The 27,828-nt window shown below is 40.5% G+C and overlaps 1 protein-coding gene across 5 annotated transcripts; it reads right to left on the bottom strand.

Moving 5' to 3' along the window:
• Positions 1-343: 343 nt before the first annotated feature.
• Positions 344-27,828, bottom strand: LOC311062138 (myocyte-specific enhancer factor 2D homolog). Of its 5 annotated transcripts, none has more exons than XM_084080962.1 (12): positions 27,631-27,828; positions 19,316-19,723; positions 15,263-15,466; positions 14,641-14,778; positions 14,142-14,358; positions 12,689-12,745; positions 11,470-11,651; positions 8,130-8,259; positions 7,679-7,907; positions 6,490-6,558; positions 4,920-4,970; positions 344-4,391 (listed from the first exon to the last, which is right to left on the bottom strand). In XM_084080962.1, exons 2-12 carry the CDS (start codon positions 19,367-19,369, stop codon positions 3,938-3,940), a joined length of 1,785 nt encoding a protein of 594 aa, XP_083937088.1. In that variant the 5' UTR covers positions 19,370-19,723; positions 27,631-27,828; the 3' UTR covers positions 344-3,937. The 5 variants fall into 5 exon arrangements, with proteins under 5 accessions (XP_083937088.1, XP_083937090.1, XP_083937089.1 ...); XM_084080964.1 differs by having other exon boundaries at positions 14,142-14,355; XM_084080963.1 differs by having other exon boundaries at positions 19,316-19,718.

Here is a 27,828-nt window from a genome sequence, read left to right as displayed (position 1 = left end):
TTTCAAACCTTGGATAAATTCTAATTCATATTGGCAAATCTGACAGCTCAGGTCATTCTCACTGATCACTTGAAGCCTTATATTTACTTAACACAACGTAAGACAATTGAGGTATAAATGACCATATGCTGGTATAGAAAACAGGCCCTTGTATGCCGCCTTTTTTGAGGATTCAAGCATGCATTATTCAATTACAGGCAGTGGAGAGTGGCAGTAAAGATGATTTGCAGCAACGGTCATGAACAACCCATGTCAGTTCAGCCCTAAAACCTTAACTCATCCAAATTATTACCATTGTTATCACAGTATGCAGACAAATAAACCAGATACATACACCTTTCACTCAAGTTTGTCTATTTAATATATAAAATACGGTAAAACATACGCAAAAAGGATAAGGTTTCAAGGGACTTGGATACTTTGGTACAACAAACACTTTTTTTGTAAAAGCGGTATAGAATTTTAGTAACATATCAGTGCATACTTTGTATATGAAAATATACACAAATTGTATATCATTCTCGAAAAACAACAAAAAGAAATATTTCTTTACAACAAAACCCAAAGCAGACTAGCTGAACACAATATATTAGCTATAAATTTCCTCTTTAGTATTTCATATGCTACATTTTTCTGAGTTGTTTTAAACTCATTTGTGATGCATGTCCTTTATCATTATGGTAAGTAACATATCTTTTGTTGTTACTTGTTGCTATCCCATGCATGTACATTTTTCAAATTTTATGAATTGCTAAATTTCAGTTGTTTTCCCCCATTTTATAAATATATTCTATATCTTAATTAAAACTGCAGCATTTAACTGGTATTTTCCTTCATTGCATTTGCTAATACCACAATAACTGATCGTGCAATTTTTAGCAAGTTGTTTAAAAAAAAAGGAAACCAGTACTATATATGTATATGATAAGGTACATCAAATAAAAAAAAAAGAAAAACTGTTGGCTATCCTACACAAAATAGCAATGAAATAAAAAGCTCCATAATAATATCATAATAATAATAATAGACAATGGAACTGTCACCAGCACAAATTAACAATCCAAAAATAGTGAGATTCTAAAAAACATTGTACACAACAAGAAATAGGGGTGCAGGTTTTCATTTCTCATATAAGATTGTCTTGAGACTAAATTGCTAGATTGGACAGAGAACCTTTTGTACATGAATGACCTGCATATGGCAGGATGTCGAGGCCAAATGCTGTGGTGTCACATATTTCACTCGACCACCTGCTCCCATGGAGCAAAGTCTTTCCATTGAAATGAGTCTGGTTCAAAAGGGAAATGGCCACGTGACAGTTATTAATTCCTAATAGAGCAAATGCATAAACCTGGTATCCTACATGAGAGACGGTAAAATGACCTAATCATGGAAAATATTGTGATGCTGGATGTATGTCCGCAATTGAACCTCTGCATGATTTCCTACCATACTGACATGGTATTGTATCACATTGACATTTTCTCAATCTCACACACTGCATGCAACACTATACAGCATCGGTAGCAGGGGGGGTGTTAATTCATTGTTAGCTGCCCCAAAAAAGTGCAAACATCAGCATCTGCTCTCACATTTTAACAGCGAGTAAGATACACTGCAAACACTGCATTGCACTATGGGAGGGCCCAGGACAAGCCATGCTGAACATCCATTCAGGAGTCTGCTACCTTTGTGCACCTGGACCATTTATCCCACCATTTCCCCTACACAGACTTAACACTGCTGCAAGAGAATACATAACCCATGTCTTTAAGAAGTAGCGCGACATGTTTACCTGCATGCATGATCTGTAGAAACCGATGCTGATTGTATACAGTTTTCATATAAAATCTGTATACTATGAGAACTTGGCAGAATGTTACCTCTTAACAGAAGTTTGTTCATGATTATGCCTTTTCAAGGTAGTCTAGACATGTTTGCTCAATGCATAGAGCCTAGATTTTCATGATTTCAACATCAGTCTTAATTCTATGAAGAAACAAGGTATACTAAGTCTTCACATTATTCAAATTTGAATGTCTGTGTCCATCTGGATTTCATCCAAATTTTATGTGGCTTTTGACATCAAATTTTAAAATCGGTGGTTAGAGAACATAGTGACACCACAACCAAGCAGGCCTCTGTGAGTGAGAGACAGAAAGTGCACACACCATCAACACTAGCATAAAATAGGTTACTGAAACGAGTCCGATTCACCAGCACTAGCAATGTGCGGCTTAACCCCTGCATCGTAGCTCGAAACATATCAAATTCACACTCATATATGCAAACAGATCCACTGAGAATTAACACATTGCTTGTTTTAGGGATACCTAGCAAAGTCTATGCAAATATATTCATATGTACATACACATCGTCCAAGCTGAAAAGCTATTTTACTTTGCTGCCAACTGAAGCGGTAGAAATATAGAAAACGTCTGTTCCTTTCACTTTTTGAAACACCACAAAGAGCTAAGGAGAGCTAGTAGATTGCTAGAGGGTGGACATCAAAGCTTTTTGTATAAGGAGTGATTTTATACAAAGTCAGAATTCCTACTTCTGGACTACTAACAGACCCTCAAAACAGATTTAAAATACCAACAGATAAAGAACACTTGGACTTAAACTTGAACCAAATACTTCCCTATCAAAAGCCATCGGAGGCTCCAATAACTCTGACTACACGTTTAAAGTGGATGGCATCTAGCTCCTGTTGTTAAGCTTTTATTACGCTGGCTGGATTTCTGGTGCGACGACTTCCATCCACGTTCTAAAAGGTGGCGAGGTGTGAGGACTGGAGAAGCACCCAAACTGAGGAGAGAGCTACGGCCGACTCAAAGCGCTTTTATTTTTGCTAGCTTCACAAATAGTATCATAAGTCATTGCTGTGGGAGTGTCAGAGTGCGAGTGATATTCTCCGGTGTCCCTGCACCATGGGTGAGAGGCATTTGGCATTTTCAAAGAGAGGAGGTTGATATTGGCACTCTGGCATGACGCTTGGGTCTTTAGCCGTAGTAGGTGGGCACACGTTGACCGCAGAGTGCCACCTGAGGGCTTTGGCCCAGGGAGGAGGATGGTAAATGTGGCAGGGGAGGGATCCATTCATGGTGAATTATTCTTACCCGGAAGCCAGTCTAAGGCTCTTTGTCCAGTGCCAGCCACTATGCTGAGCCAACAGTCTTCACAAACCATACTCGTCCAGGTACAGTGGCTTCCAAAAGTGCATTTTGGAAGGTATATTCATGAGAATGAACAGTTCTCACTGCAAATAAATGACACTCGATTTGTAATAGCGAGAGTGGACAGTCAATATGGTATTCAAAGTTCCATGTGGACAACCAGCCTGTGTGCCACTGTGCCACCAATCAAACTGTGAGCAATGTGGCAGTGCTCAGTGTACATACATAAATGTGATGCTGTCAACAGGATCCAACAACGTAGATTCTGTTTCACAATTGGTTTAAGCACCAAAACCACGTGAAAGGTAAATGTTTTTCGGTTAATCCTTTTGCATAAAGTCTTCAAAGCAAGCCTCAGTTCTGCCAAACAAAAATAAAAGAAAAAAATACTATATGGGAGTCTGTTCATTCAAGCCACATTTGCTTTGAGGTTCTACCTTCTCTCTATATTCACTGCCCTGCCACAGACACAAAATCTTACTGGGCCACACCTCCCTCACTCAGAGCATGCCCCCAGAAGTGTTTTTTTCTTCTTTTTTACTTTTTATTTCAATTTGTTTTGGCAAAGCCTCAAAAGTCTGGACAAATCAGCGGGATAGGTGGGTGTACAGTTTTGGACAGAGGCAGATGTGTGATGATAGTGTCATTTGGCAGTGGGGTTGAGGCAGTGGATGGGAGGGTACAGGGATGAGCATGTGGAGGTGATGGGTAGGTGTTTAAGTGTCACCAGGACTGCAGGTGGGCGTCCCTGTCGGCCTCTATGTGACCCAGCCGTCCAATCTCATGCGCTTAACGTTACCGCCCTCCTGCTCCGATTCACTTTGCACTCTAAGTAGCTCGGCGGAGGGGCTGAAGTCAGAGGGCAGGGATCGCCCGACAGAACCCGCGGCAGATCCCACGGTGCTTGTTGCCGTGATGCCGCCTCCCGCTCCGGACTCGTCGCGATCGCTGCCTTCGTACGAACTGGCGTTGCTGCTCACGCTGTCAGCGGGAGAGCGGCCGGTCGGGGGCTCCAAGCAGAGCAGGGAGCCAGGGTACTGAGGTGGCGCGGTCAGGATGCTCCCTCCGGAGGTTGATGCCGGCGTATTGGAAGAGGGCGGCGGGCAGGGTGTGCTGCGGTCCCGCCCGGGTGAGACAGGCTCCGACTTGATGCTAATGTTAGAGTTGGTGTTGACAGTCAGCATGGCGCCTTGAGGTATATGGGTCACAGGCCTGAAGGATGAAGGACAGACAGAGAGACAGACAAAGAGAGAGACAGAGAGAAGAAAGTAGAAGACGGGGGACAGAACATATGAAAAAAGAAACTAGAGGAAAGAGAAGACAGAAAAACTTTTTCTTTTTCTTTCATAATTGCCAAGTCACTGGACAGAAAGCGTACATGAGTAACTAGCGCGTCACTCGAATGTCAGACAAATAGAAACCTGACAATTACAAGGCACAGCACCGACAAGGAGAAGCCACACCAACTGATTCAACAACCCAGTCCATTCCAAGCACTTTCCAAGCATATGCAATAATCTTGCACCCAAAATACCCACATAACAGCTCAAGAAGCATGAAATGATTTGCATGACGGGTTGATTTGCCATGAGTCAGCTATGTTGTGAAGAAACTTAAAATTAAAAGAATCCTGGGCTACAGTATGTCTCTTTCCTGACTGCAGACATAACTGGACATGCTTGGGGAGGGGGGCAGCCAAAAGCGCACAAACACACAGGAACAGGAAGTGGGATACAGTACCGGCCCAACCACTCATCTCTACCCAAGAGCAGGTTGGACGGAGAGCCAACACTGTGGGGAGAAAAGAAAATGTTGGAGCCTGCATCCAAAAGGAAAAGGTGAATTTGAAAAGCATGTGGGAAAAAACCCAAGAAGAAGAAAACAAACAAAAAACTGACTTCTCTGTAGTCATAGAGCTTGGATGGTCAACACTAGAGCAACATTTGATTAGCATCAAAACATTCTACTTAGCATCAGGGGGTTTGTATAATATGCTGAAAACACAACTTACTCGATGAAAAGAGACAAAAATATATTTCTCAACATTTGGAGTGAGAGGCTTATGAAATCTTCCCACAAAAGATGACTGTTTGAAATAATGAATCTATCATTATTTCCTCCTCATTTTCCCATATCTTTCTAAACATCACAGGACGGAAGGTCTGGGAGTTTGTTTTTGTTGAGTTTTAATCGTGTTTCAGCATAAAGTCTATTTGTTACATCATTTGTATTTTAGTCAATTTTACATCGAGCGATTTTCTGATATCACTCAATTATGTATGAAATCAATGACATTATGAAGTTCAAAATTCATAAGCAGACAAGTTTCCACAATAGCCAGTCAACACTCTTGCAAAGTTTCCATCAACTTCCGACACATGAACAATTCTCTGGCTGCTGCTCCCCTATACAACTATCATTTATTAAATGATCAGTATTGATGACTTAATATAAGTATACAGTAGTATCAATAAACTATACATAGGCACAGAGTTGGAGCATGTAGAGCCAGAAATAGGTCATTGTTATGGTTAATAAAACTGTGACTACCTTTATGCAGATTGAGTTATTTTGTGTGTGTGTGTGTGTGTGTGTGTGTGTGTGTGTGTGTGCTGTGAAATCACATGTATGCACGCACACATCAGTTTATTTAATAATAAATGGCAGCCAAAAATCTAAAGGAAGACACAAAAATAGAGTCCCTTCCATCAAAAGGTGGACTAAAGAGTGCCCCAGACAAAGGTTATGACATGTGACTAGGGCTGGGCCATATGGACAACGTTTTTGACCAAATAACTCAATATCGATATTGTGACAATAATATCAATTTTATTTTTCAAAAATAGCAGATTTACAAGCTCACAACGCGTCGGGAGCATGTAGATCTGCTATTTCTATTGTATTTGAACCTATTTGACAATAGTGTAAAATAAGGCTTTTAGTGGTTGAAACCAGCACTTATGCAGTATCACAATATTACGATAAGTGTTGCCAGATTCTGTGAGAGAAACAAGCAACCAGGTCTAGGAAAACCAGCCCAAAAGAAGCGACTATGGGCCACACGAGCACTTTAACAAATACATCAGCTATTTGAAAATAGCAGATCTACAAGCTCACAACGCGTCGCAATGCGACGCGTTGTGAGCTTGTAGATCGGCTATTTTCAAATAAAATCTTGCGGGGAAATTATAATCTGGCAACCCTGATTACGATATTGAATATTGCCGAGACAATGTCTAGTGTCATATCATATATTGCCCAGCCCTACATGTGACACACTCCCACGCACACACACTGGTTGGCTGTTCACCTCAGATTGGCAGCCAGACTGGAGACCTGGCTAGACAGCTCGCCGCTCTGTCTGTCCACGCCCCACATGCTGTGGACAAGAGGAGAAGAACATACTTCAAGGTTCTGCTGCAGAGCCCGACCAATGCCAGATTGTTGGGTCCGATCTTGATGTTGGAGAGTCCTAGACCACCGATTACCAATGTTTTCACCGATAATTTGTCAAAACGTGCAAAATGTTCTAATCAATTTGAAAAACTTTGATTTGATTAAAGTTTCTATTTCGGAACATTTCACTTATACGCAAAACAATAAATACAAATTAACACAAATAGCTTATATGTTCTTTTTAGTTTATTCTATTCAACCACTTACTTACTGTAAGCCCTATTAAAAAAAAAAAAAAAAAAAAGATCTACAAGCTGTTCACCTGTAATGACATGCCTAAAATAGGGACCCAAAGTTCAAAGTGGTAAAAAATTGGGAAACATCGGCGGAATTAATGCCAACACCGATGTTGGCAATTAGTCAAATAATGTCTGGCCCTAGTTCTGTTGTCTGCATGCCGACCTGAACAGTGCCGTGCCGGGTTATGAGTGGCAATTGACGCAAGTCCACTGTCTGCAATCCACAGAGATGTGTAGTGTACATGTATGTATATAATGCATCTTGTTGTATATTTGTATTATAATATAGCATAGACATAATATTGTAGCATTCTATGTCCAAGACTGCTAACTCTTTGAGACAATCAACTATCTCAATTATAACGCATCATCTCCATTCTCCCTCCATGATAACTGCAACAAAAGAACTGTATGTCAACACCATGTCCTAAATAATAGGGTACCGGTTAAAGTGAAGACATGAAGAAACTGAGATGGTGAGATGCTGGTGAGAGACCAATTCACCAATTCAGGAAATGTGAATTGCTAGCATAGTTATGGTATGGGACACCATGCTAGCTGACTTGGAGTCAGCAGCATTGCGTTTCAAAAAACAAAACAAAACAAAATAAAAAAATCAACATTGCCCAGAGGATTCATAGATAGTACGCAAAAGGCTTTTGTCGGTTTGCCAAAAATGTCTCAGCCACCAGGTTCATCCCAGCCATAGGCCATGGATGATGGTAGTGTTTTTTGGAAACTCAACCCAGATGCTTGGAAAAGGCTGTGAGGTCAGTGAGATAATCAAGAATCAACTGTACTTACACCAGGTTACTGAGTGACGCGAGATTGAGCTGTTGCTGCTGCTGTTGTTGTTGTTGTTGTTGTTGCTGCTGTTGTTGTTGCTGTTGTTGTTGCTGTTGCTGCTGCTGTTGTGTTTGTTGCTGCTGCTGTTGCTGTTGCTGAGTAACCGACTGTTGCTGTTGCCAAGCCAGGCCTCCAGGTGACGTCAGGGCATGTAAAGCCGTAATGTCAGCGCTCGTCAGCTGGTACTCTAGGAACCAAAAAGAAGGGCAGGTCATAAATTTGAAGCAATTCCTCCTTCGAATTTTCCTTAATTGGCACATTCTTCCAACCTTGCTTTATGAACACATTTTCGCTCTGTTCTGTGTTGTATGTCACCACCAACATGCAGATACAGTATAAGGACATACATAGAAGGGGGGGAAAAACGGAATGAGTTTGAATTCTGAGGATATGTTTACTATAATTTCACCTGTGTTGTAAGCTGTGGGCATAGCCGAGAAAGGCAGGCCCTGTGCTAGTAGGCTAGGCGTGGCCACAGACACCACTGGCGTAGTGAGCGTTTGTGCCACCTGGGCACCTGCTGCCAACCGCTGGGCGTTCTGCCAGAAAGGAAAACAAGATGTTAGATGTAATAAACACATGAGACAAATGTTGGTGAGAATCAATCAGCATTATCTTTCAATGAATGTAACCTTTTGACATGCTTGAAATGAAAATGTGAATAAGGCTGGATTCATAAATGGTATAGTGTCCAAAATACATCTCACATCAGCTTTGTGACATGTGAAAAAATATAGTTTCCCAGTGTGGAGTGAACCTTTAAGATGTTTGGTTTAATATTTGACTTGAGGATGACGTCAAAAATAAGCAAAAGAACCCCAACCTATGAATTACTAATGACTAATTACTAATTATTAAGCTAACAATGTAGTCTGTGGTTCCACTACATACTGTACTGTAGCAGTGCTGCACTGTTTCTGAATCTGTGGCCGTGCTACCAGGAGGTTTGGGACTTTTATGAAACCAGACAGGGACAAATACTGCACATCCGCAGTGAAAAACGCAAAAACTTTAACGAGACAGTCCTATTAAGCTGAATCAGATCATAACAAAAAGGCCAAGTGGGGACTGTTATAGAAACAAATACAAGTGGAACACCCACAAAAAAACGAACATGAAACTTTTTCTGAATTAACAACGGAACTGGTTGTGGAAAGTGACACTAGGTTCCACTCATTTCCAATGCAGCAATGAGTGTCTCTCTACTAGAAAAAGAAAAAGGTGGTACTTGCAGGTTATTACATCTTTTTGTTTAGAAAAAGTGTGCTTTGTGTGCTTTATCACATCAGAAAAGATTGTTGAGTGAAATGCCTTTAATGCAACACCAGCTTTTTTCTTTCTTTTTTTTAAGATCACAAATTTTCAGTGGTACAGCGGGTGGTACAGTAGGTGAAAATGAGAACCAGTGTGGGATTGTGGTGAACAAGGAACATGCACCACACTGCCATGTGAAAAGACATCCATGCTTTCAAGTGTTGTCATAGAATGGAGAAAATGGGCCTATTACTAAACTACGGTAGATCTCATTCAAGCCGAATGTGTTTTGTCAACGTTGCTGTGGGTGTTAGCGTTGGCCACCATGGAGTTTTGCATTTACAAAATGAGAGAGAACTAGAATTTGTTTAAGAAGATCATACGAGTATGATGCTCGGACTGTACACAATCATGCTGGAACCACAAAACAATGAGCCTTGAACCACATGCAGTCCAGTGGCGGCCCGGAACTGCCAGTTTGCCGAGATCAAAAAGGAAAAACTATCTTTTCTCAGGCACACATATGAGGACATTGCATCCATGCTAATGTGGAGGTAGTTGATGGCCATCAACTCATGCGAGTGATTGACATGGGGAAATTCACCTCGTTCACCAATTCCAGCTCATCCTCTGTCTGCAAAAGGTGGTAACAGAGAGGGTTACAACTCTGGCCTGAGGTTATTATACTGTAGCTATGTAAAAGTAAGAAAATAACAAAAACTAAAAAGCATAGAAAAAAATTACAGTGAAATCTATGCCTCCAAAATAACTCTGTGTGTGTGTGTGTGTGGGGGGGGGGGGGGGATTCTTGGTTTTGATTGTTTCGATCAGTGTTATACTGTGGATGTAGAGAAGAAGGAATTCTCTAATAAAGAATTGGCCGACATTAGCTACTAAACAATAATAGTATTCTAGAAACACATTTCTCTCTTGCCAGACCTTTGACTTATACTGTATATAAACATATACATTATTTAGTCTTAACTCATATACTGCCTAGAACGACTAAAACGACTTCTGTCCATAAGCCATGCCTGCCAAGAACGACTAAAACGACTTTTTAAAAAAAATTAAAAATATTATTTTTTTTTTTTTTTTTTTTTTTAGATTTTTTTTTTTTTTTTTGACCCAAAGACCAAGGAGATATGATTTTTCGAAGATATAGACTCCCATCCACTTCCTTGTTAACTTAAAACTTAAAAATTCTGTATCTCGGCTCCTGAGTACTTTTTTTTTTCAATGAAAAATCTTGGCGGTGTTCAAACAGGCCAGAAATAATTCTGGCAGTGAATGAGTTAAAAGTAATTGAAAGTTAAAGAAAATCAAACCGACATAAAATACCAAGCAATAAAAGAAAATGCTTGAACCTAGCTGGTATGTGCAAAGAACTAATATCCGTTTATCTTAGAGGAGCTATTTTAGGAACCAAGAGCATTAAAGTACCGTATAGTGACAATATGGGCACAACATTAAGTCAGATACAGAAACATTTCAAAATTACATAAATGAGTGATATATCCCATTAGATCACAATAGAAGTAGATTGTTCTGGTCAGGATGACACCTAATACTGGTACCAGTATTAAAGGAAAGTATAATAAAGGGAAACTATTGATGTGAGGCACCATTCTGTCTGGATATAATCTTCAAAGAAAGTCAAAGGAATTTTTCCAGAATAAAGGCGATGCTTGATTTCTCCACTAAAATTGTGTTTTGATGCTTCACAACCATTGATCTGGTTTATGATCAACTGTTTTAATACATACACTTGAAACCTGAATTGGTTAAATATTTCATTTCTACAATTGAATTTCATAGTAAGTGAGCAGCAAGTATTAAATGGTTAGTGTTTACTTATTCCCAATTCCAGTCAGTACAACAGACAACAAATCAGGCAGATTCTATACAATGTCAGGCCTTTTCACTTCCACTTGACCTTTTCAAGTTTGTCTTCATCCAATGAGGTAAATGCATTATTTTTGTAGCACATGTTTTGCTGGTACTGACAGTAAATCTTTCTTTAATTCACTGTTCGTCAATGGGATGCCTTTTGTTTGAATACATACTGAAATCAAATACTTTTATGTTTAACCCATTTAGACCTGAGGCCGATTCTAAAAACACCTTCTAAATCCTGACTTAAGTTTTCTGAAAAACTTCAAATATTTATTAAAAAATTACAAAACATTTATGTTGCTATATACTGTACATAGCAACAACAACCCCAAAAGAGGTTCCCGGATTGAAAGGTATAGTTGCATATAGGGGTTCCCGGTCTAAATGGTTTAATATTGCCATAAACATTTCTCCACCAAGATAATATTATACCTGCAATGATATGCTTGCTTGCTTGGTTAGTCTGGCAAGTACCTAAGCTGGCCACTAAAGATGAGAACAGTTTAGTGAGAGACGGACAAGATTAAGCCCATGAATTTAGTGCATCCCGTTAAGCGAGTCAGCCCTCTTTAAGACAGGTTCGGCATGTTTAAGCTCACCATCTGCATGAGGCTCTTTCCACCCTGTGAGGTGATGACCCTCAGGTCTGGCTTGCGGCTGTTGGCCATCTGGGGGCTGGGGGGCGGTGGTGGAGACTTGGCCGGAACTACTTTCCCCAGGCTGTTGCCATTGGAGACTGAGAGGAGGCCTGGGGAGGCCCTGGCACTGATGTATCCGTTTGCTGCAGGGGAAAGGAAACAGGTGAAGCTGAATGGAAATCAATGACAAAGCTCAGGCGTGTAAAGGAACGAACAAAGTAGTATACATATAGTATATTGAAGACAAAACATCCAGGAAAGGCTAAAAGTTGTGCGAACATTCAAATGTTTTGGCAAACAGTGTGCGTTGAGGCCACATTAGCATAAAGGAAAGAACTAAACTGAGATGAAAATCAACTTCACGGATAAACTTTGAGACAAAGTTTTAATCATAATACCAACTGGCTGCTAGGTAGTTGGTTGAATGGAGCAACTTGCCTTGTAGAAATTGAGCAGTTTCTGTTCAGATGAACAATAATGTTAACTAACTATTAATTACCTCTACATTATCTTAATAATTATTTCTCATGATGCTTTGTCCATTTGCTTTCAACTTTAAAGCAGTGTATTAGTAATCCAGAATGAAATTAATTATTGAAAGGCAAGGCAAAGTTCTCCATTTTATTAATATCCATCAAAACAATCCATTCCTTAAGACACATTCATGTAGATCGGCTGCCACTGTTTTGTGCTGTGCAAGGTTTTTGTACTCAATATAGTTGCTTGTTTGTATGCCAAGTTTAGAACACACAACACCGATGATTCCTCTACGATATTGACCATAGATCTGTAGAAGTATTCATTATGTGTAAGCCAGGTAGGGGTTGAATCATCCTTCATTTCAGAGTCAGAACAAGTCAGTGTGTCTAGTGATGATGGAAAGTGTCACTGCTTAGCATACTGTATGTAGAGGTCATTGAGGAATTGATGACGAAATACACAATACAGGTATGAAAACGCTATCTGCAGGTATCAGCACATTCAATTTAAGATGTTTTACTACCTTTTTAGTACCAATTACAGACCAATTTAGCATTAAATCGCTAGATAGCAATGCTAATGCAGGATTGCCTACTGACAGGGATTAGTTGGATGGGTTACGGTTGCACACATACTGTATATGTCTCATTCATAAAACTGAGACGTTGTATTATAAATTAGGCAATTCACAGATACTTACGGACTGGACTCGGACATCCTCCATTCGAATTATTCAGGTCACCTCCGAGAAGAGCCCCTGTTAAAACAAGAGAGAAAACCGTGAGACTATCTGAGTCTCTCTGTCTTCTTCTCTGACTGTCTTTTCAGAATGAATGTTTCCCAATAACCTGACTCCTGTTCTGCTGCTGAATCAATTTCTGCTTACTACCCCATGTATTTCTTTAAATCTTGAATCAGCTGCTTCTTTTATCATGTCCGTTATCTGCCTCTTGCATTTCAAGTCCGTCCTTGGACTTGAATACTATAATTTTGCCCCCATGGTTAAAATCATACACAAACTTATATTTATACAATTTTTGTCTTGTTTTCCTTTTCCCACATAGGGGCTGATAACATTCTGACTAAGAAACATTTTCAACTGTATCTATCTACAGTATAAAGGCCTTTTCACACAGAGAGCGACTGACACGCCTATTTAGTCATTCATTTTCAGTGAGAGGCGAACGGGCAGATAGGGAGACGCGGGAAATCTGACAGGCGGAGCGACAAGAGGCCACAATCCCGAGAAACTGTCACGATCATGCTAGTCTCACGCACGCACCCGCATGTCCGTCACCAAGCTGAACTGGGCTGAAATGTCTTCCACACGAAGTGTACAAACACGTCTATTCACATGAGGAGCAACGCTTGGAACCACGGATCCAAGCAGGTACGCAGGCGTGCTGCCTATGTGAAAAGATCTTAATGTACCGAGTAAATCCATGTATGCAAGTATCTGAATAATTATACAAAGGAAACAAAGTAAGCAAGCAGTAAATTATAATCTATTAATTTGGCTGTAAAGCATGAGGAAAGTTTTGAGCTCATCGTGTTTGTTTATTGTCTTTATTCCCTTCATGCTACCTGTTCTCCTGCTTATTCAAATACATTTCTATCACTCCACAATCTGTACAATTTAACCGCTCCTTTAGCAAAATGATTGTTTGCATGACAGTAAAACGTATTCTAACAAATAGTGTTTTTTTCCCAGTGTTGATTCCAATCACTCATATGCGATTTAATTTTCTCTTCCCTGAGTGTGTTCAGGGAATGAGTGTTTGGAGGTCATTCGCAGAAGATTCCCAACTGTAATTTGATGTCACTCATGGAAAATGAGTTTGAGGATTTATCACCAAGCACTGCCTGATCTGTGAGTTTCCACACTGTCAAATCTAGGTTGACGAATGAGCTATATTTAGATGCTTATTTTACATGTTTATAGAACAAGTTTGTCCTTGCAATAACATCTAGCAGATACAGCTTTCCTGACAAAAACAGTCACAATTACATTCTGAAGCGGAGACAACTACAATTGAAGACCAAAGAGAGTGCTCAGGCTTGCTTTCATGTTACTGTTGGAATTGATGAGTTATGTCAAGGGATAACTTCAGTCTTAGCACAAGCATTAGAATGCCCTTGGATCCTTTCCTCACCTGCGCTGGCTGGTCGCTGCGGCAACCCAGGAGATACCGTGTTCCTCTGGAGCGCCGGTTGCTGTGGCGACAGTAGGTGAGGATCGGAAAGTGAAGACGAGGTCACATAGGAGGTGGTTACCAGGGCGTTGCCAGGGTTACTGAACTGCAACGTGTTCTGATTTGATGCCTGGACAGTGACTGGCATGGAGAACGTAGGGGGCGGGGCTGTAGACTGCTAGAATATGAGAGAGAACTTCAGTTTTAGTCGTATCTCTACAACACCAAGGCTACTGGTCCTCGGAGAGGTTAAATAATTATGGCTTTGCTCATATCAACTCACACAAGTTTTCGTCATCAAGTACAAAAATGTCAGTTAAAAGATGGGGTATGAAAGAAAAAAGACATTATTTGGAAATACATAATTCTCGACTCAGTTGAAGATCTGTAATGTTTGTAGAGCATCGAAAGGGTTAGGTGACAAAGTATATATTATATCTAAGTGTTAGGACAGACTTACTCCATAACGTTTGAAGAGGATGTCCAAGTCCTCAGTGGTCTTGCGGTACTTGTCATCGTTTAAAGGGCTTTGATCGATAGAATCCTCTCCATCGGGCTCTGGGCTGTCACATCCATTGAAACCTTTCTTTCTCAACGTCTGTGAAGGCAAGAGAATTTCTGGTTAACGGGGCGAATGTCAATTACATTAACCTAAATACATAAAAATAATCTGTCATGGATTATTATAGTGTGAATCAAATAAGAGAATGAATTTAGGATAGGTATTCTATACAACACCATCATATTTAGGAAAAGTTTCTGACAAAAGCACCATTAACACATCCACGTTTTCCCGAACAGCTCATACATTTTGCAAAAATAATTCATTATTATTGAAATATAAAAATGACATAATTTGTTTCATGAGACGAAGAATACTTATAATCCCACTAAAATACAAGCTTTCTTGTACACATTTACACCACCGTCCTCCACACAAACCCAAATGTGATTGTGATTTACTGACATTTAGTTTTTTTGATAAAGCATGATATATTTAAAGCCTGTAATAGAGGAGTTGGGTATCCCAGATATCAAGATGAATGATTTGGGAGAACTTTGTGAACGGTGCAGCGGTTTACCTCGATGATGTCTGCGTTGGTCCGGCTCTCGTGAGGCTCGTTGTACTCTGTATATTTGAGCAGGACCTTGTCCATGTCAGTGCTGGCGTACTGGAACAGCTTGTTGGAGTGGTTGAAGATGATGAGGGCGATCTCACAGTCACACAACACGCTGAGCTCGTAGGCCTTCTTCATCAAGCCAAACTTCCGCTTGGTGAAGGTCACCTGAGGGGAACAGGGGAGGGGAAACAGATGGCAGTGGGTGTCAAAAGAAATATGTAAAGATGAGCTCTGAATGAACGGCCCGCTGACTGACTCTGAATCTGTGCATACTGAAACAATGTTGACAAATTCCAGACACGTTTTGAAAATGAATTGTGACAGATGGATGGAGAACTGAATTACTGTTCTTCTGTGCTCCTTTCACTTATTCTTTCCGACTACGATTTATCTCTGCTTTAGTTTCTCAGTTTTCTTTCTATATGAATGTGGTTTCTCTCATTTACAACAAGGTGCTAATGAGATGAATACTATATCAGAAAATATGGATGCCATAAATATTCCTCACTAAGCTTAAGTTATTATCAGTACATTGGCCTGTAATTTGTTTGATTTTGGTTTGGTTGCGGTAAGGTTTGGAGAGAGAGAGAGATATAGATATATATACACACACACACACACACACACACACCTGGATTGAAAAGAATATTGAAAATATTTCCAAAATTCTCTCCTAATTTTCCTTATTAGCGATTAAAAAAAAAGAAGATTCTTTCATCGGGGCGCCCGCTGGCCTAGCGGTCCAGGCGCATACCACATAGGCTGGTAATCCAGTCTTACAGCGCATCGCGGGTTCGACTCCCGACGGCCTTTGCTGTGTGTCACCCCCCCCCCATCTCTCTCCCCATTTTCCTGTCAGCCTACTTAATAACTACTCAAATAAGGCAGAAAAAGCCCACAAAATATCTAAAAAAAAAAAAAAAGATTCTTCCATTCAGACACATTCCAGTATGACAAGAACATTATTGTCTGCCTTTCATCATTTTCAAGTGGAAAAAACGAACTTTATGTCATATTCACTAACTTCAATGTGTGTGCGAGGGGGAGGGACTGTCACAAAGAAAAACAAATTACAGCAGTAAAACTATGTTTTGGTTGTTTAAATCTCTGTATAAGGATTTAAAAACGCTTAGAAGTATTGTCACTAGACGGTAGGTTAGGAAGGTTTGACCAACCGATGGTGGCCGTCCTGAAAAATGGATCCCACAGCCAATATCCAGTTTTGTTTCCAATATATCTGCCAAATGTGGCACTTTTATCAAAAAAGATGCCTTGATATGTTGAGCTACCCCACAAAGAGATTCTATGACCAAAATGCATTTCCAAATGTGCAACATTACTCCTCAGTGGCTGGAGCAAGTGACCTGAATTTGCACACAGCCATTGACCATTACCATGTGCACGGAACTGTGAAGCCCGTTTTTTGATTTAACCAAATCTCAGCTGTTTATTAGCGTTTTTGTGTAAAAGAATGTCGCCATGGTTACGGGGCTGTCCAGCTATGGGACGAACTGCCTCCCGGGTAGCCAGATCATGTGCGCATATCCCCCCACGGATGCGTCGACTGGGTATGGACTAGTATATATAAGTTGTCAAAAGTTGTACCTGTCACATGCATAGTAGCAGGCCTCCACACCCACGCATACTGTATGCCTATTGGCCTAACCTTGCTAATTATGTCTTACCTACATTTTCTCCAAATTTCTCAATAAAAAAATAAATATCTAATAGAGAGAAGACTGCACAACAGAAAATATAGTTTGGGTTTATCCTTCTTCAGAATCAGTTTACTGTCAGGTATAGATTAGGTAAAGAATACATGGATTTAAGGTGCCTGCAGACAGCATGATTTTGGCCATCTTAATCTGATCTTTACATTACACTGTGCATTGTGCCAAGTTGATGTTTATGCTACAATATGGAAACTCCACCTACTGTACAGCACAAAGACAGCAGATATTGTGCAGTGTGCGGTCACCTTTACAGCGACAGTACTATCAATATACTTCATCATACAAGACTGTCGCACAAAAGTAGTGAAAATAGTCAATCTACAAGCTCACAACGTGAAGCGCTGTGAGCTTGTAGATTGGCTATTTTCACAATTTTGTATGTATGAGGTCTATAGTTATAGAATTATAGTAGCTATATCATCATACTCCTGGTATTGCAAAGGATGGTTGGCACTGCTCTGTATTGCTTGCAAATGGGCTTGTTTGTATCCTTTGCCTTACTTGTTAATTAGTCTGAAATGTTACATATTTCCTAACAGCACTTCTGCCGTTTTTTAGCCATTCTGAACAAAAGTCCAGCCAAATCGCACTAGAGAAATATTAATTGACTTTTGTCCAGAACGCCATCTCAGATTTCTCAATCGAAGGTTCATGTAGACTCTGTGCACTTATGATCTTCAACAAGTTGACACCATGACAAGACCCGCAAACTATTTCAGTGAGAGGAGGGGCTGCTCCATGTGGGCAGGGGTGTGCGCGTGCGTGCGTGCGTGTGTGTGTGTGTGTGTGTGTGTATATTGCTGTTGCAGGGAGACTTTTCCACCAGGAAAGAGTCATAAGAGAACGTGCGGCTGGTGTCATACCGCAAAAACAAATACTTCCAGTCATACACTTCACGTTACACATTGAAAATTAATTGCATGGGTTAAGGCATTATTTTTGACAGCCGTAATATATATGCATGTTGTGTGCAGGGGCCTTGAATGGGCAGTTGCTTGGTACATTTTTTCTGGACAATGTACGGGAGCCAAAGCCAATTCTATTACGGCTAAACAGAACATTTTTGGTGTCCCTTAACAGGGTTTGCGCTGCTTTGTTACCGCAGTCACTCCTGCCATCAGTCACTTGCTTCACACAAAGCCAGCTACAGTAAACGGCAGTTACTTTGTCCCCCTCATTATGCATTCCTATTGGCCAGTTGCCAGTTGTTTTTAGCACAGGTCTTACTACAATTTAGGCATTTAGAAGACACTCTAAATACAATAAGCAAGATCAGACTATTGGCTAAGGTCAGAAATTACAGGAGCAAATGGGAACTAATGTAACAACAAATACAGTTGTATAGTGTTCTAATTTGCTGAGCAGCTGTTTTTGCCATGGATGGAGGTGCGGTGGGGACGGAATTCAACATTTCAAGTGATTCCTGGGTGTCCCCAGTGTAAATTACGCTTATGGTTTTGTGTGTGTCCATGTTTTTCAGTCAATGAATTGCAGACTTAAGCCTCGAGTCTTCGATGAATGGAAATCGGACGGAGCATGGAGTTGTTCACAAATCTTTGCCTGTGCCATGTCAGGTCTAATACAAAACAGCCATTTCCTCTAACTATGATAAAGCATTTCTATGCATTTCTTTAAAAAAAAAGCTGTCAACTATGCCAAATACACACAGCACAAGCATGGATGAATATTAACACAAGTACACTCTTACACTGACAGAACAGTCACATGTGTCCTGGAGGACTGCAGCTGCTACGGAAGGATTGATTGATCTGGAGCAGCTGTCCTGGGGCTCGTGTGACTGAGATGATTGGCTTCCCGATGCTTACTACTCCATGGCTTACAAAAAAAAAAAAAAAAAACACTTGCCAGGAACACACGTAGCCAAGAATGAAGTCTGAACCCTAACACCAAATCTTGTGCTGCTCATGATGTCCTACTCTTTACTGCTGCTGCCAGTCCATGAAACTGACCCCGGCGGGACAGCCAAGACCTCTGGGGTATGTATCATGGGTCTGCGTAGCAACGTTTGAGCAAGCCAAGTGAGATTATTTAGAATCCATCTATCGGATCATTTTCCAAAAATGTTCACAGAATATACCATAAAATGTAAAGATACTTTGTTCGACGTAAACAAAAGAGAGAAGAAGCCAAACGGAGCCAAAATGCTTAATTTATACTTGGTCGTACGATGGTGTCGCACGCTGCAAATAAACGATCTACAAGCTCACAGTGCGTCACAGCGGAGTAGAAAAGGGGGCGGGGGGGAGGGGGGGGGGCTCACCTGCTTGTTCCTTTCATCGGTGATCCGCTGGATCTGAATCTTTTTCCTCCCCATGATGCTTTGCAGTTGTGGAGAAGGATGCTGAGATCAGTCAAGTAGAGAAGTGCCTCTCAGACGGCGAGAGGGAACGCAGCCTACTTACTTGTACAGCCAAACACTCACACACAGTCATGCAAGCAGGGACACACGCACACACACATTTCTCTGCCCTGGCGTGGTCTGCCAAGGTAAATTACTCTATTGACGAAAGGCTAAGCCAGTAGATGGTGGGCACTGCTGAGTGAGGGGAGCAGGGTGTGTGTGTGTGTGTGTGTGTAGGGGAGTGTCTTAGTTCATTGTTTACTCAAAAGGGACAACACTGGCCAACTTCTCTGGTGTTGTAGTGGTGCAGAAAACGTCACTCCTGTCCTGAGAGAGAGAGAGAGAGAGAAAGAGAGAAAGAGAGAGAGAGAGAGAGAGAGAGAGAGAGAGAGAGAGAGAGAGAGAGAGACAGAGAGAGAGACAGAGAGAGAGAGAGAGAGAGAGAGAGAGAGAGAGAGAGAGAGAGAGAGAGAGAGAGAGATTATTCCAATATTAGCCTATATTATCAGTCATATCAGAGGAGGCTAATATAAAGGCATGTGTGCACATGTAGGCACAATGTGAGAGTATCAGAGAGATAACAAATGACAAGAGTCTGACTCTGATTATGTGAAAACAATGCATTAATTTGCACGGACTTTAAGTGTTTCAGTAAAGCTAAAATTAGCTATATTCCTGTAGTTACACCACACATTTATAGGAGCAACTGAAATAGCATGTGTAACCACAGACTGTTGCTCAGAACAAACTACTCGAGGACAATGGTGTCAGTTCTGTCAGAGTCAGACTAAGAAGCACAACGTTCCCTCATACACTCACTTGGACACAGGTGTGCGCACACAATCTCATTCACACACCCACACAAACACTGCACGGCACGCTGGCCAAAGTTTCATGCCACAATGTCTATGTAAGGTGTGTGTGTGTGCGTGCATGTGTATACCATGTTTTACTGTCTTGTGGTGACAAAAAGTCCCCATGAGGATAGTAAAGCCAGACCAAATCGACCTCGAAGTGACAATGTTTTGGTAAGGAAAATGTAATTTATTTCATGGGAGTTATCCCATGAAATCCATATCCCAAGTTATAGGATTATCCTTAAAAGACGCAGGTTGGGGTTAAAGGTCAGTTAAGGTTAGGGCCAGGGTTATGGTTAGAGTTCGTTTTAGGTTAAGAGATAGTCGGTTAAGAAATATTCGACAATCTCCAAATGCTAATATAGAATCTGGAACTACACCTCCCGAAAACTGAGAAAGGAAGCCATCTGGAAGTCATCTGTTCATTATTTCCGTTCACGAAAATACATTTTAAAATATATTTTTGTTTTAATTTCTGTTAAGCAGCAAGCTATATATGGTTCGAATAACTTGATTTACAGTAGGACACTTTTTTCCTGTGTACCTAGGCTGTACACAAGATGTAACAATAAAGCACAACCTTGAAGAAGATTTTTTTTCACAGTCCAATAATCAAATGTGTGAAAACAACCATACACGTATGATCATCATCGTATCAACATTTTGTTAAATTGTACAGTTTCCCCTTGGTGCCATGGTGACACGATATGAATTATATTCTACAAGATAAAAAAACAAAAGAAAACAATCAATGCCGTCTTCCTTGGGGGTGGACGGGGGGGTCATAACCGGATAGCTTACAATGGATTGAATGTCATACAATGGACCTGAAAATGGGCAATTGAGGGGTAGCACAGTAGATGGCAATTATTATATTACAATGAAATGTGGAGGGCAATACAGCCTGAGGTCCCAAGACTCAATTCTTTCTGCTGACTCCACCTAAAGCTTGCACTGTTATGAGAAAGAAAGCCTTAATGTGTTCTCCATTTCCTCTGAACAGGTTGCAGGCAGATTTAAGCATAAGGAATAAGATCATCTAATCTCATTAGTGTCAAGACACAACTTGGGCTAGTTGTGCAAAATGTTATATTCTGTTTATGATGTGACAAGAATGTTAATTGAGTGTAGTATGGGTGCTAATCTCTAGCAGTACACAGTAAAGGGACGTGACGGTGTCCACAGAAATCGCATTTTGAGCGGAGTATCGCTGTGGATATCATGTCCATAGCGCTCACACTCAGCATTTATGCTTGCAGTAATGAAAATTACTGTGCTGTGTTACCAATAACATCAGCTTCTGTTAGCTAAACAATTCACTCCAAATTACTTGCTTTTTTTTAGCTGCTCTTAAAATCACTAAAGCAAAACGAACGCAAATTCCAGTCAGTATTTCTGGAAATGGAAATGTTCTTAACACTAAAGAACACCCTCTTCAAACTACATTTGAACTAATCTGCTTTTAAATAAATAACAAGGCTGCAACAATCACCAATGACCATACGAAAATATTGTTTTGTATCCATGGTTTTTGTTTGATAGGATCTATTGAGTTCCAATAACTACCAAAGCATGATGCTCAAACTGTCCAACTTCATGCTGTTATCTGTACATGAACTCAGACGTGGCTTTTATGTAGGCTAGTTTCCCCATCCAGTGTTGACCCTAAAAGCTCATGCTTTTCTGTGGGATATTTGTGAGGTTAAATGGAGAATATGCAACTGATCTTACTAGCTAGCTGGCGGAGTGCGCTTAAGGGGGGACCACTCATTTTCAACTTTGAACTATGGGGGGGGACTTTTTTCTTATTTACACACAACAGCTCTAAGGTGTATTAAAGACATAGTTCAATGTTGAAAATGAGTGGTCTTCCCCTTTAGGCCCTTCGCGAGCATTTCAATTCCTTTTAGCCCAAATAGTGGCGGCGCTCTAAGGATGCTATGTACGTTGGTCGGCCAATCAGTGAGTCCGACCCCATGGCCTTTCCTCTAGCACCACTCTTAGGCCATAATTTCCAGTTGGACACAAGATATCTCAAAATGGAAGGGGCAAATTGTGTTTGCTGAGCACATTTGTTGTGTGGTGGATGGACATGAACCATTAAAGGGGCCACCATCAACCTTATAGTGCCACCCTCAGCCCAAAATATATATTTTTTAAACAAATCTCCATCTAACAGGCAGATTATAGGATGAAGAAAAAGAAAAATCAGAAGAAGAAGAAGAATAAAGCCGCACACTTATCTGCTCCAATGTAATCTATTGACAACTTTTCGAGCCAAGGCTCTTCATCGCGTTTGACCCGATGAAGAGCGTTGGCTCGAAACGTAACAATAAATTACATTGGAGCAGATGAGTGTGTGGGTTTATTCTTTTTCTTCATGTTACTTTCCAACCAAGCACCTCAACCAAGTGATGTGCGAATTGCATTCGTTTTTGTAAGATTATAGGATGAACCTTAATGATTTTGATGACCCGCTGTGTCTCTGTCATGCTTTAATATGCAAAAATAACCTAACTGAGAATGAGCATGGGAATATTAAGTTGATTTGTCAACATGGTCAAGGTATCATGTGTCTTGGACGTGAGGAGACATTAGGCTACAGTGATTCTGACCGCAGCAGTACGGCCAATGTGTTAAGTCAACCTCTCCAGCCCTTTCCAGGTGATGTTTGGGTGAGCAGCAGAGAGCTCTGTTGTTTTCCCCACATCTCCTGAAGTCTTTCCTGTACTTCTTTTGAAATGTTTCTTTCCAATGTTTTTCTCCTTGCTCTCCCATTCTCTGACCCTCCTTTTCCCCCCTGAAAACTATGATTGAGCTTGTACAAAATGAATTTCACCCACTTTTTACACCTGCAAACCTGGCTGTGATGAGACAATGCAATTTGTTCTGATTCTAAATAAAACAAATGTTTATGACTTGTTAACAATGCACTGATGTTCAGCCAACACCAACACTGACTTATTTGTTGACGTTAATGTTTTAATGACTATGGAGAAAACGAAATGGAAATGTTCTATGTTTATGTATTGTACAATAATACAGTAGAATATAGCCTATCATACACAGACCATTTTCCATTATCAAGCTTGTGAGCAATTATGTATTCATGGCTGTAAAAGTGGCTTTCCCTGCAGACAATAGTTTCTGTTGAAAACAACTGATTGGCATAACCTATAATATATAATTTTCTGAAGTCAGACGGGAAAAGCTGCTTCAGAAGGTGTTTTATTATCAAATGTAAATGAAACAAAAGGTCCACTGACTGTTTTATGAGAGGACACACACTCAATATAAGAAACCTTATCTATTTTGGGTTGAGAAGTGCTGTGAAAATTGTTGTCTCAGCAGCTTTTTACTTATAGGCTATGGCCATTTAACAATCTGTGGTAGTGGCGACAATGATAATCAAATGATCTCCAAGGGGTTCAATCCCTGTAATGATTTCTATTATCAAACAACATTACATGCGCTCAGGCTAGCACTTAATCAGGATAAGCCTAGAGCATGTACACTAATACTCAAAGGAAAGACCATGTGGGTTCCATGTTCCGTGCTGTGCATGGATGGAGCTTTTTATGTCTATTACTGCCCTATTCCCGAGCACAGTCCTGCACACTGCAGGCCACATCAGAGATCATTCAGTCATTAGCTTTAACTGAAAATCACTGACCCTGAACAATTACCACAACAAGAAATGTCGTAGAAACTGCCACTGCCAGAGGCAAACATGATTAAAAACATACTGACTCTCCAAACTTTGTAACAGTCAGGCTACAATATTATCTTTAATTTGCTATGGACTGGTGTGAGCGGGTCTACCCTGCAGGGCCCGAGTGGAGCCTTATTCTGCCCACCAACCTCTGCATGGCTGACCCCTCATTACTGTAATTGTCACGTTCATCCCTCCTCTACACCCTCAAGGCACTGATGGCTCAATTAAGAGCAAGCTAGAGGACCGATTGGATGCCAAGATAATGAGGTCGCTACTTGGGTCAAAATGATCCCTATACCAAGTCGAACCCTGTTCGTTCTGTGACATGAAGGAAACAAGAGAGGAGAAAGAGATGCACTTAATAAGTCAACCCCAAACTTGGGATGACTCAAGACAGACACCTGTACCGGTGGAAAATGAACAACTTTGGGATGTGCAAATTCTGCCTCATTATCTTTGGAGGACAGGAATCTGCCACCTTGGTTAACCACTTGAGTAGATTAAAAAAAACATATTGTGTTCATGTAAAACAATGCAAGGGTGTAAGTAAGCCCTATATATGACTATAGGAAAAGTTCTACAAGCGCACTCTGCTATTTCTTGGAATGTTTCGAGACATAGGTGTGAGGGCCGCTAATCCCTCACACCTAGGGATATGCCCATATATGGGCCAGAGGCACCCAGGGGCAACGTGCAAATCGGTGTTGTTCATCATGATGGCCCCCATCGGTTTCTATTGTGTCTGACATCAGTGCTACGGGGGCCCCCAAGGGCTGCGGTGGTCCACCGACCCACCCACCCATTAGGCAATTTTGATATAGGATTTTTTTTTTTTTGCACAAATAGGGACACCAGGCTGGGCCACATGCATTTTGCTTGTATCACCCAAAGGACAATTTAGCAACATATAAACATTTCTTTGATGAGGAAAAACAGTGCAATCATCCTCTGGGAAAGCACTTCTATGTTTTGGAGTGGTGCAATTAGTGACAGTGACCTTTATGAGATATGGTCAGTGAAACAGTCCAAAGCCCTGAGAGTCCTCCAACCTGGCACGAAAAAAGGGCTTACACATCAAGACCTCTCAGAAAATAGTTCTTGAAATGCTGATGACTTCTCTGCCTGAAGATCTTGTGTGATTTAAAGGTAATGACTTGTAACATCGCCCACATAATAAAAAGCAACTTTCTGCTGATAAGAAAAAGGAAAGCAAGAAGTAGAACACAAATTGATTGTCAATTAAATATTTATGTAGCCTACAAGCATGATTGACAGTAATTACATTGGAAGGTGTCTAGTTTTTCTTTTATTAGGAATTGTCTCATTGCCGAGTCTACCTTTACCATTACCTAACCATGAATCAAAGTTTTGCTTCCCCACCTTTATGACCTCTGCAGTTCCAGAACACAATTATAAGTTTACACGTGCTGTAACTACAGAATTCAAAACAGATTTACTACAAATATAGGCTTCTGCACATAAATCATTGTCAAGATTTTGCTTAATATGACAGTGTTTGACAAATGATATCACACTGACCACTACAAACGTTACAAAAACAGTTCCCCAGAGGAGACAAAACACATACAAAAGATGACGCCTATCAAACACGTCATATCTAAAGTCACTTTATGATCTGCATGAACCACAGTATTTAATCCAACACAATACCTCCTTTACCATGTGGCATGCCATTCCCTTTAACCTTTTAAATCCTCTTCCCCTTCAATTTAACCATAAAATGATCATTAGCAGACAACAGTAGCCCTTATAAAACCTAGGTTCTGTGCTGACCGATTCCCCTGGGCTGTTACCCTTTCAATTTAGCTGAATCAGAGAGAACTACAAAAAGGAAATCTAATTATTAATACCACCTACTCCAATTTGAGAGAGATAAAGTCACACTGTATTCACATACAGTATAACTTTTCATTTAGATTATTGCTACATTATAGGCATTTAGCCAATGTGCTGTGACTTACAATGAGTGAGCAGGTAGGAACTCTCTGCCTTGCTCAATGACACTTCAGGACAGGTTGTGGGTTGTGGATAATGCCGATATCGAACCTGTGATGTTCTGATCACAGTACAGTCTTTTTAACCATTACATACAAACACAAAATGTCATGTTTAAGCTATCTAGACCCCTGTCAGGACTAGGGAGATATCCTACTGTTGCTCATGCCTGGACGCAGAAATAGATTTATGGGATTTCCAGAACATAGTTTGGCTTTAACTTTCCTTTTGATCATAGAGCTGACGAGTATTACTAAACAAACTATATCTGTGGTTAATTTCACACATTACACCAAGCTCCTTATCTACTAACATGACCCAGATGCCCTGGAGCCTGTCTTTTGTGCTTTCTCTGTTCATATGAGTGCAGAGCTGAACTTCCCTACATTAGATGACTCCATCAGTGTTGGGGGTGTACTATGGTGCATGACACTGTCAAACTGGCCTACTTCTGGCCCAACAGCTTTAGTATGCTCTCTTGGGATCCCACAGAAAATTGTGTCTGCATGACACCAAAATGACAAAGTCCTGTGTTAAGCCGCAGTCCATGCTTTTAACGTATTCCTTATGGAAACCTGAAGTTGCCCATAAGGCAATGATTGATACAAATATTTGTAATACAGTTGCTTCTCTGTGTGCACTTTTGGCACCAGATGTTATAGAAAAAGAAATGTGAGGCAAGATTTCTATAATTTGATGATTTTTTTTTGCACTCCAACATGTCTGTTCCCAGGGCTTCAAAATGTATTCTAAAAAAATATGTTATAAATTAGTCAATATTACACCGAATAATAACGACTCAACTAAGCCTTTCCCTTGTTATAATACGCAGACCTCAAGGACTGAAAAAAACCTGCTATTTGCTGGGCAGCTTTGAACAAAAGGCCCAGTATCTGTGTAGTTATTGGCTACTTAATTCCATTAGGGCTACGGAGCATGTTATTGGAGTGAGCTCCTTGAGGTTGGATTTGGGAACATATATTTTCATAAATGTTTTGTTAGAATGTTTAAAAAAAAAATCCAAATATCCCACATTTTATTTCAAGAGTTTTTGAAAATAGCAGATCTAGGATCAGCTATTTCCAAAATAGCCGATGCATATAGGTTTAAAGTGCTCGATGAAGCACGGCCACTATTACAGACTAGCATTACTCAAAACAATGTTATAAATGGTGTGACTAACGTTATGGAGCGAAGTATAGGCCCCCACTGACGGGCAGACAGGTAAATAATATGATTTGACAGCTTGGATCGCATTAGCGTACAAGCAAATGAGCTGTGCGATTAATTTCCACCCATTAATCAAAACTGCCCATGTTGATCTTAACACAATAAATCGGGGTTTGTACAATATGACACATATACTGTATACTGAGGCATTTCACAATATACGAATCCGACCGACGGACAGCCATTACCTTTTTTTTACCACTCTCCTAGAAGTAGGTTCTCGAGCTGGAGTATGTAATGTAATCATTTTAAAATCCTTAATACTGGCATCACGACACGCATGTAGATTTCAAGGCCGTATACAATGCGAATTATACGTGTTTATTTTGTTATGTCTAAAATAATAAAAGCAAGCAGTTCTGTTCCTGCGAGAGAGGAAAAAAAGACGCAGGAAGGAAATGTATCATTCCACTTACCCTGAAATTGTACTGTCCAAAACCCCACGACAGGCCTTAAACCGCGTTTCAATACAGTTATACAGCCGTTTGTAGCTCAAACGTATTCAATTATTCAACTTGAAGCGATATTTACATACATCCAAGGCGTTATTTTTCTGTTTAATATCGAAGTAACTATACTGTCCAACCCAGGCAGATACAGTGTAACCAGTGTAC

This window comes from Gymnoscopelus microlampas (genome assembly GCF_963454915.1).
Source record: "Gymnoscopelus microlampas genome assembly, chromosome: 15".
Lineage (NCBI taxonomy): Eukaryota > Metazoa > Chordata > Actinopteri > Myctophiformes > Myctophidae > Gymnoscopelus > Gymnoscopelus microlampas.
Note: the sequence above shows the minus strand (reverse complement) of the source record. Positions and strands in the feature narration are given on the sequence as shown.

Bases quoted from the DNA above. Each gene is read 5' to 3' on its own strand.
- LOC311062138 (XM_084080962.1), bottom strand. From the start codon at position 19,369: ATGGGGAGGAAAAAGATTCAGATCCAGCGGATCACCGATGAAAGGAAC. The intron at 6,559-7,678 runs GTAAGTACAGTT...TCTTGTCCACAG, and splicing joins GCGTCACTCAGTAACCTGGT to CATGTGGGGCGTGGACAGAC. The intron at 4,971-6,489 runs GTGAACAGCCAA...TTCTCCCCACAG, and splicing joins AGTCTGGCTGCCAATCTGAG to TGTTGGCTCTCCGTCCAACC.